General features: G+C 41.3%; 1 protein-coding gene across 2 annotated transcripts in view; it reads right to left on the bottom strand.

Moving 5' to 3' along the window:
• LOC121871433 (sphingosine-1-phosphate lyase-like) overlaps positions 1–7,688 on the bottom strand; it is a 29,921-nt gene extending 22,233 nt beyond the window's left edge. The window contains exons 1-5 of one of the 2 annotated variants that reach the window (XM_042373725.1): positions 6,129–7,688; positions 4,482–4,601; positions 2,834–2,932; positions 1,940–2,065; positions 717–928 (exon numbers count right to left, since the gene is read on the bottom strand). In XM_042373725.1, the coding sequence (XP_042229659.1) occupies positions 717–928; positions 1,940–2,065; positions 2,834–2,932; positions 4,482–4,601; positions 6,129–6,156 (585 nt within the window). In that variant the 5' untranslated portion in view covers positions 6,157–7,688. The remainder of the gene's footprint in view (positions 1–716; positions 929–1,939; positions 2,066–2,833; positions 2,933–4,481; positions 4,602–6,128) is intronic. The other variant, XM_042373724.1, reaches the window with a different exon arrangement.
• Positions 7,689–10,669: the final 2,981 nt, after the last annotated feature.

Consider the following 10,669-nt stretch of genomic DNA (forward strand, 5'->3'; position numbering starts at 1 on the left):
AGATGGTGTTTCCTGAAATATTGATTATTGTGTGTTCTAAGAGCTGCATATTCTGAAAAATCCGAATTTAATGGGGAGGGAGGGATAAATGTCCACATAGGAAGGGGGGAGGTAAATCCTAATTGATGGATGTCATTTTATGACACGTGAACTTAATACAAGGATCTAAAGAGTGATTAGAAGAAGTCTCCCAGGGTGATGTGAAGAACCAGAGGAACTCTGGGCAAGAGTTACTGGGAGGTGGCAGGGACCAGCAGCGCTTCAGGTAAACTTTAGGGCCACACAGATATAAAGATCCAAGAAAAAACAAGGAAGGTGATGAATAAGAGTACAGTGCAGTACATAGTTATAAGGCTATGGAAAAGTTATTCTGAAATATTATCCAACAGGTCTTCTAAAGTTTGATAACCACACTAAAATCCATAAGTTGGGACTTTATTCCAATAAATGTGTTCAATTGTTGAAAATCTAAATTCTATATTGTAGTCATTGAATAGGGGAACACAGTAGAGGTACTGTATGTAGTGTACAATGAAAGACAAAAGTCGTGTCGTGAAATTTGGTGAAAAAAATATGCCGAAGGGCACATAAATACGGTAATATCAAACATAATTGTTTAAGGCCACATGACATTATTCACAAATCTAATCAACTGCAGCAGAGAAAACTCAAAACATAAATCCCAAATGACAAGACCTTGAATCTGGACAACTCACACATCCACACTGCTCATCAGTTCCATGGAAGAGAGAGATGGTCATCCTGACAATCTCTGCCTCCATCTTCCTCACACCAGGGAAGATGTCAGCATGAAGTGGGTTACTGAAGGCAAAGAGGCCATATATCTTCTCTAGGAGGTTAGTGAACATGTCGTCTGAGCCTGAGAAAGCCCCACCAGAGATCTTTCCATCCCGCCACTCATACTTGCCTGGAATAGAAAGCAGAGTTTAATGCTGAATGGAATATCCACACCTAAACAGAAGGCTGTATTAAGCAACAAATTGGTGTTTTCAGGCAACTGGGCATCTGAGGTGACTGGGTAATTGAATCTCTACTCAAAGCTGGGGGTCTTAGAACTAACAACCCTTCAGACAAGGCACAATAGGGTAGATCTCATTAAAACATTAAAAATCTTGAAAGGGATGGAAAACATAAACCCGGGCCATTTCTATGTGATGCCAAGCACCACCAACACGAGGAAACATAACTACAAGCTCGCCAAGTTATCATGGAGAACAAACCAGGAAATATTTAGTCACATAGATGGTGGTAGACCTATGGTATGGTGTACCAGCCCAGTATTGGGCTTCAAAATAACTTTTGACAATATTATTAAGAACAATAGAGGAATCCTACACAGGCCACTGGCCTCCTTCCTTTGGCATGGCCACCTCTAATAGATGGCCTTTAGGTAAATAAGGTAATAGATGAGACCAATTGGGTCTAGAGGTGTATGAACCTAAATATGGAGGGGATGAGAGCCAGGTATAGCCCAAGAAAGACACGGAGAGGTTGTAAGAAATGACATTAGAGTTAAGAACCTGACAAGAGAGACTACAAGAGACCATGCAGCAAGGGTTCGCTACAATTACCTGATGGAGAGCTCCTGTCGGATAAACCACACAAGAGTTGTAAATGGCTATAAAACGGTGATGCTGATGAGTTACAATCAATGGGAACAAGTGGTTAATAATGCAAACAGAAAAAGAGATACAGGACATACAGAACCATAAAACCATTACCAGAAATACAAATACCTGTAAAGATTTGGAGAAACAGGACTGGAGTGATAATTTCAGTATGGTGACAGTATCAAATTGGTGCCTTAACAGATAAAGAAAAGTTTATTTGGAAGTGTCAGTATAAGTAGAGATTTAGGTCTTAAGTACAGAAACAGCAATCCAGGAAACAGGTGTGTGAGAGGCCAGAAATCACTGACCTTCTCTGAGTATGTTGCTGGCCTCCTGCAGTACTTGCTCCCTGGTCCAGCCAGTGGGTGGCAGTGTCTTCAGTGGTGGCTGGACACTGAGCAATCCATTGTCCTCAAACATGCTTTTCTCTAGATCTATGACAGTAATTAAATAATTATTAGCACATATTTACCATACTTTATCAACAAGTCACAGAACACTAAACATCATTCTACCAGCCATAAAAGGTCCTTAAACTTTTTTTTTCAAACAAAAAATAATATGATCACACATTGTACTCTACCACTGCACCTGTTACACAAGGTAGGACAAAACATTGTTCTCTTGGCAGCAAAATTCACCACAAATCAACTTTTTCAAGACAAAAGGATTGTTATGCTAACTGTGGGCAAGATTCACCACTTAGGCCTACATGATAAATAAATCAATACAATAAATTATAAAATTAAAAGAAAGATTATATAACCCTACTTTATTAATAAGTGAAATAAATAAAACTAAAAAGGTATAGTTTCATGCATTTTTTTAATATTTTTCTTTTGGGGATGTGCACCTTGCCTTCAGATTTGTGTTTCACATCTGTTGATATATATCTCACCTCTGTGGGTGTGTCTCACCTCGGTGGTTATGTCTCACGTCTGTGGTCGTGTCTCACCTCTGTGGTCGTGTCTTGCCTCAGTGGTTGTGTCTCACCTCGGTGGTCGTGTCTCACCTCTGTGGTCGTGTCTCACCTCTGTGGGTGTGTCTTACCTCAGTGGTTGTGTCTCACCTCGGTGGTCGTGTCTCACCTCTGTGGTCGTGTCTCACCTCTGTGGGTGTGTCTTACCTCAGTGGTTGTGTCTCACCTCGGTGGTCGTGTCTCACCTCTGTGGTCGTGTCTCACCTCTGTGGTCGTGTCTCACCTTTACGGGAGTTATCAAGGGACTCTGCTATCCTCCGCTTGACGGCCGGGATGGAGCGACCCGTCCTGAACACCCAGTTCTTGATGCTCTCATACACGTCTACAAAATCAAAGGCAGTTAGTCAATATTCCATAAAATGCTTCCTACTCTATAATATGTTGACATGGCACACGAAGGGGCTTATCCTAGGTACGGCAAGTGTTGATCAGGCAAAATATTAGAATTAAAATCATAGCATTTAAGTTCAATGTGAGCTCCATTGCTGCATGCTATAGTAGCACCACACTATCTAATGCCTACTAAATTCAATGTTCTCACATTTTATTCCTTACTCTCTTCCTTAACAGACACTTTTACTTCTGTATCCGTCACACAAATCATGTATTTTTATCTTAAATCTTTTAGTATAAGATTTCAAGCTCAGTCAACACCATGAATATTCGTCACGGCTCCCTGTGGTTGTGGTGGCAGTCAGGTAAATTAGGTAAATAGATAATGTCATTTACACAAGGGAGTCATTGTGGCAAAACGTTGTGTTGAAAGCACAAAAATATTTGGTATAGTATAGGTTACATATTAAGGTGACCCAGTGGGGGATCCAGGAATATCAAAAGGGGGGAGGTTCAAAAACTTGTGGGTAAGGGTAACGTGGCGAGCACAGCAAGCCTGCAGTGGATACTCTCCCCTACAACTGCCGATTTGTCACTCGCCGTCCGCTTACCAACCAACCAGCGGCGAGCTCCATAGACCGGGCCTCGCTTTCGGATTGCAAGGTGATTGGCCAGTTACCGCCTTCACCTCAGCCAATCAGCAGCGCCGCTCACTTCACATCTCTGGACCTGATCCGGCAGAATCGTATAAATACCCCCAGCCTCGCAGTGAAGGTCATTCTACTCAACGCTCTCAAACAGAGAAGACCTCTCAACAAGCTCCTAGCCACACAGCAACTCCCTAGCACTGCATTGATTTTGATTTTGCCGCTGACAGCGGCTACTTTATTGTGCACCCCACACTCATCCTGTGAGTGGTAGCGCAAAAGGATTACAGAGTAGAGTTTACAAAGGGTCATAATAATTAACTGCATTGTATATATATATATATATATATATATATATATATATATATATATATATATATATATATATATATATATATATATATATATATATATATTGTGAGTTTCCTTTCTCACCTCCATCCTTTGTGCGAGATCTCCTACATGTATGTATGTATGTGTGTGAGCCTAACAAAGAGAAATTTGACAACTGGCCACATACTGTACACTATGCTACAAGCCCACCCAGCTGGAGGGAGGGAGGGACACTGTAAGCCCCCCACCCCAGAAATCTTATGAAATCTGACCAATATCATGGGCATTTTGAGCCATTTTGAAGTACTTGTGTACTTGGTATTAGGAGATATTGTGAGGTCAATGGTAATTACTTTTTACCATACAAAAATGCCCGAGTACAATACTACATTAAAGAAAAAGCATTGGAATTTGTTTTAGAAAAGGAGGGGGTCCGAACCCCTAGTACCCCCCCCTGGCGAAGGTGGTGGGAGCGTTTACGGCAGAGACGGAGTGTTACCATGTGTGTGAGCGTGACATGTGGTAATGACAGCGTGAGAACCATAAACGTCTACTTACCTTCCCTGTTGCTGACGAGATCCTTAGCTGCGAGGGTGGTCAGTGTGATGGCAGCTGTGGCGGCCACGATCTGCCATTTCTGGTACCCATGCACCTGTCTCTCCACCTCCTCCTCTACCCCTGCAACACAACAATTTCTCGATCTCCATTGCTGCAACACAACACTAACCTAACCACTAAACCTTAGCTTATGATCTCGTAATATTTTTCGTTAGGTAAGGTTAGGGTAAGTCAGGTAAGTTACGGTAAGTCAGGTTTGATTGGCACATTTCAACTGTCATCATAAATGGTATAGTTTTGTTTAAAATTCATGCTGGGGTCATTGAATAGAGTACCTTTCGTCAAGATGAGCACTTCCAGGGGCTCATTTTGAGTCTATTAGTCACCTGGTGGTAGGAATTATGAGCACCTGTGAGTAATTTGGCACATCGTGGGGATTTATGAGAACGTGTGAGAGGCTAAGACAGATCCCAACATTTTAAGCAGCAAGGCAGGTTAGGTATACGACGAAGTAATGGAAATGATGCAAATCTACCCATAATGATTTCTAACCGAATAAATGTATGTCTATCTAATTTAATCATCGATCAACCAGTCTAGAGATGTGATTTGAATAAAACTTAACCTTCCCCCAATAATTTAAAAGTTGGAGCATCTGAAAAGAAAAGATCAAGCCACAGTTGAGAGAGAAAAAAGACGCATGAATCACTAAGAATACTGACTTAGGATACCAGTACATGTGAAGTGCGTTTGAGAAAACTTATCAGTCGTAAACACATAATAAGGAACTCTTTAATAAAAGCCTCCAGATAAGGTTGTGTTTTGAGTCTTGACAAAGCAATCCGTACTCCTTACACCTCACCTTTCTACTGGCTGCCTGTGTATACAAACGTACGTGCTAAAATATGATTAGTTGTATTCAAATATATGCCATTAAAGTGTGTATTAAAAAAAATTATAATAGGCACAAAACGTACTGTACTTCCTAAACATTCTGGGATGAATTCGCACAAGTCCTTACGTTATATTTCACGTCAATTCAGCAAAATATGGCTCATTTAAGCAATATAAAGATGGCAGGCGATTTACCCAGTGACGACTCTGAATAAATGTGATCTGCATGGCCCATGATGTAAAAGAAACTTTAACGTCCACATCTTTGAGAATCGGAATCGTGGAAAAGTGCTGGCATGTAACTAACATGGCCTAACCCATCCTAACCTACCTTTACCTAAACATCCACTCCAAACTTAAGCCAAAAAACAAACTGAGCTTAAACAAGTAGGTAAACACACCATGAACCATAAATATGAAGAGGCATGTCAGGACAAAATTACATGCACTTAAAAGGCACACTAGGTCGGCTTCGACATACAAATAAATACAAGTCACATTATACAGGTGTGCGTTTGTGAGCGTACAGGAAACTGATATGGGTATACAAAGTAACAGAGGTAGATCATTTCTCACGCATCTACCTGTATATCTTAGAAAACAACTCTATCCTACCTCTAACACCAATAAAATATATAATCAAAAGGCAACTCCTGTTAGGAGTTCAAGCTTCGATCCCACTTTAACACCGACTATTTTTGGAACTTCCGCCACTGAACCTGAAGGATGGTGACAGTACAGAGGGCCACCTACACAGTAAGGTCCGGTGTAGCTGTTCCATACTCAACACTGAGTACGTGTGATTAGCAGGGAACTCTTGAGCGTGAGGAGTTGAGCACGAGAGATTCAGCAGTGGGCCCGGAGGGGTATGCACACTACGGTGGATGCCCACCTACTGAGTACTGTACTGACTCCGCCTTCTACTACAGTACATAAGACTATCGCTTCATGCCTGTCCCTCACTGATAAGACCATTCCCACAATTAGCAGGTTCTGTACTGCCAGTGTGCTGGTTCTGGGACGGGAGTTGTCCCTAGTTCCGTTACCAGGTACTGGGTCGAAGTTAGGAGATACGACCATCGAATTATTGAGTGTTATTGTTCTTTGTTGGACAAAAGTGCAATCACCTTTCTTGTCCGTATTCTGGGCTCAAGTGGTTAGCTTATAATACTGAAGATTCCATTACTAGTACACCACAGAAATGTGGGTGCACGATTGTCAAGTTTATGATGATAGAAGGAATACATCATGAAAGCGTAACCACCACGTGACGACGGAGGCATCGTAATAAGGTTCTCGCCAGGTGTGCTGGGCTCACACCGGAGCTAATGAGACAATATAGGCCGCACTCAGAGTGCGGAAGGTTGGCGAGTATTCCCAAGAGAGAAAGTTAGTCACCTGACTTCTGAACCCTGGTCTCGTGGATGGAGCTGACTTGACCCAAGGTCATCCCTACACGAAAACAGCTACGATGACAATCTACAACTTGCCATGGTCTTGAATAGTTCTCCCCCTGCACTTTCTAAGACAATTCTTACCAATTGTGAAACATTCAAGACAACCAGGCATTTCTACATGATTTCGATTCCCAAAGAGTCCTAGCCACCGTGGGACGAAATCCCCAGTGGTAGTTGAGTCGGGCAGACCATCGGATTCAGATTTCAGATTCGCCTCACGCATACACTCTCTGCGCCGGTCACTTTCCCAGGAGCCAACAGGGTGCTCACCAGCACCTCAGCCCCCTTGCGGAGCAAATCTGAACTTTAGCACTACTACTGATTCTGAGGGAGAGGCTCCACTTACCACTAAAAAAAAAAAGGCCCCAGGTAGCGTTCCTGTTTCCCATCCTGTGGGCCCAGATTCAAACCCCACAGTTGAGGTCAATAATAATGTGTATATACAAGCATTACATTAAACCTCCAATCAAAAATTGCAACCGCGCTGTGTGGATAAAGGCGGATGAGACCGTTAGACAAGAAATAACTTAAGGAATTGAACACAAACCGAGATACTATTTACATGATACTGATCACAAAAATGGAAGCGAGAATGCACAGAACCTATTAGTTGACCTAACCTAACCTCAGGTACTAACGGTCTCCTCCACCTTTATCGTTATTTCTTTAGTCTTTACATTTTTAATACTCTTAGATACTTCTGACTTCGTTTCAAAATACCCACAACAAATGCTTAACATGGTGACAATATGTAAAACTACTGTACATCGAAAATAGATGCCTCATCAAGATTTGAGTATAACTGTATTATGCCTATTCCCACCATTATCAGACCATACCGGCACTATGATTACTTACCCACCAAAACGTGTGGTATGAACTGACGACACAGCACCGCACACACGTCAACACAAACACAAGCATTGACATATAACTAAAATAAATAGAGAGAAGTTAGAGAACAATAGAAACAAAACAATGGTTAATTGTACCAGAACAGACATTTACTCGTCTAATACTGACATAAAATATAACATCAGCTTTCGTTACAGCCTGACCTTCCATCTGGTGTATGTACGCGACGCTATTCCGTCAATGCAGGTCGACCCGTGGAGTTTTGCGGTTGATATTGATAATTAGTATTTCGATGCATATATTAGGTATTGTCATTACTGTTACATATAAGATTGAGTATAAGTAATATAGCTTTGATTTCGTACTGTTAAGATTGGGTACGTTACGTATAAATTACCTCGTATGATTTATTACGTTTAGATTGTTACATTATTTTTTATTTTCGTTAATTAAGATTATATTAATTTAACCTTGTTTTTCTTACGAAGGTTGCGTTCCATTGGGTACCACACTCCCACCACAGTTAGTACACGTCACTCCAGTAATCATTGAGGTACAGTGCCACATCATCACTTTAAAAGCAAACCTTGCATTGTGTTTGCTGACGCCTCTATCACCACTCATCAACACTATTGCTCGCCTTGCTGTGAATAAAGTGTTCTAGGAATGCACAATGATTAAATAGTGTAAATAAGGTTATATGATTACCATCTTTGAGGCATGTGTCATAAAAATTACACGATTTTTAAATGCGTTTAGTCAGTCCAATACCGTCTTCCCTGCGCTGTCTGATGGATGTTTATCGCGCTTGAACACAGCCACAAACCAGCACTTGGTAATTAATCATAACTAACTTTTGATTGCTCAAAGTTTATAGACTGGAGCTTCCCTTTAAGGCAAAAAGGCCTTTTCAAATTAACATTGAAAAATAATGCTCATATTCTAATATCTTCATAAAAAAAAATATTAAAAATAACTATTACTTCCCTCCTGATGTTTTTACTGCGCCAGATAAGATTGTGGCGAGTAATCTTGTTAAGAGGTAAAGTTCCAGTCTGTGCTATCACGTTTATCTTAACTAACAACACTGACCCCACCTGCATTATTTTTTTCCAAGGATGATCATAATTCGGTCCAGCAATTGGCTGTTTGTGAGTCACCTGAAATATTTTCCTTCCCCCAAACCCAACCAAACCCTACTTTATCAGTCTGATCAATTGGGAAATTTTGATATATCTCTCATGTACCGTAATTACTTACAGTCAATCACAACGCGCGTAATATAATCGGCTATCCTAGGAAAAACAATGACGTGACCCGCCCAGGGAATAACGGCATCTGATAGGCCATCAAGTGTTACCCTTGTGTGATTAGTCCCCAGACACTATACTCTTCAGAAGACTTTGTGGATATATAAATTACTGGGTGTTCACAGGGGTGTTAACTAAGTCCCCTAAGGAAATTACACAACCAAAACATTCGCATCTACTCCATCACGTTCCGCACGTAACTGCTCTCTTTAACATGCAACATGTCCACCTTGATATAAAAGTTTCAGGAGAAAACATAAGACACACACCACCACCCTTGTAGTAAACGTTCCCTACCATTCACTTGTATAGATACCAATGTTTTGAATGTCTCTGTAAACACATAAACACCAAGGGACTTTGTAAACATTCTATACAGTAGTAGAAGAGTACAGTAGAGAGGTGGGCGTGAAGTGTTGACGTTGTCGACATGATAAGTGATACAGGTGGTCGCTCACCCCAGTCAGCTAGTATCTTATCTCTCATAATTTGATGGATCTTTTTATGAAAGTTTCACTCACTGGGTAAGTTAACACTGGACTAACCAAGTGCTTTATGTAACCTACTCATTTTCGTGTCGCTCCGTGAAGTAACCGTCGCCGTATCTTACTCTGGGTTGTATTCTTAGAAGTTCGTGTGAAAATAATACGGAGATAACCATGGGCACCAGTAGATAACCATGGGCACCAGTAAATAATCATGGACATCAGTAGATAACCATGGGCACTAGTAGATAACCATGGGCACTAGTAGATAACCATGGGTATTACTATGAAGATGAACAGGTACTACTAGAGACCAACAGGTACTACTAGAAACCAACAGGTACTACTAGAGACCAGCGAGTATTACTAGAAACCAACAGATACTACTAGAGACCAGCGAGTATTACTAGAAACCAACAGGTACTACTAGAGACCAGCGAGTATTACTAGAAACCAACAGGTACTACTAGAGAGCAGTGAGTATTGCTAGAAACCAACAGGTACTACTAGAGACCAGCGAGTATTACTAGAAACCAACAGGTACTACTAGAGACCAGCGAGTATTACTAGAAACCAACAGGTACTACTAGAGACCAACAGGCACTACTAGAGACCAACAGGCACTACTAGAAACCAACAGGTACTACTAGAGACCAACAGGCACTACTAGAAACCAACAGGTACTACTAGAGAGCAGTGAGTATTGCTAGAGATCAACAAGTACTAATACAGACCTACTAGAGAGCGCGAGATTCGGCAGGTCAATGAACTTCTCACACACACAGGGTTCGAATTCTCAAAGCATCTAACGTGAAAATATTCGCCTTTCACTATCGTCCCCTTTGTATGATTCGGGTCTCCGTTGTATTATCTTTTTCCAATTTTCTGTGCTCTATCTTCATTCCTAGTTGGAGTTAATGCTAAGAAATTTAACATATACAAACTTTAAGAGAATACAGACTACGATTTGTGTATGTAGCTGGAACCGACTGAGCTACTTATTTTTTTTTATCGCCTTTTTTTGCCGGGTTACGCTACGAGTTTTGCCAAGATGCGTGTCACCTTCTGCTACTGTCTGCCATCACCCGTCAACTGTCTGCCATCGTAACCCACAGCTTCCTCCTGTCTGCCGCCACCTCCTAATTATATTACACTACCACCGCCGGCTGTCATTACGTGGCGCTCTG

The sequence above is a fragment of the Homarus americanus genome, unplaced genomic scaffold (genome assembly GCF_018991925.1).
Source record: "Homarus americanus isolate GMGI-L3 unplaced genomic scaffold, GMGI_Hamer_2.0 scaffold45698, whole genome shotgun sequence".
Classification (NCBI taxonomy): domain Eukaryota; kingdom Metazoa; phylum Arthropoda; class Malacostraca; order Decapoda; family Nephropidae; genus Homarus; species Homarus americanus.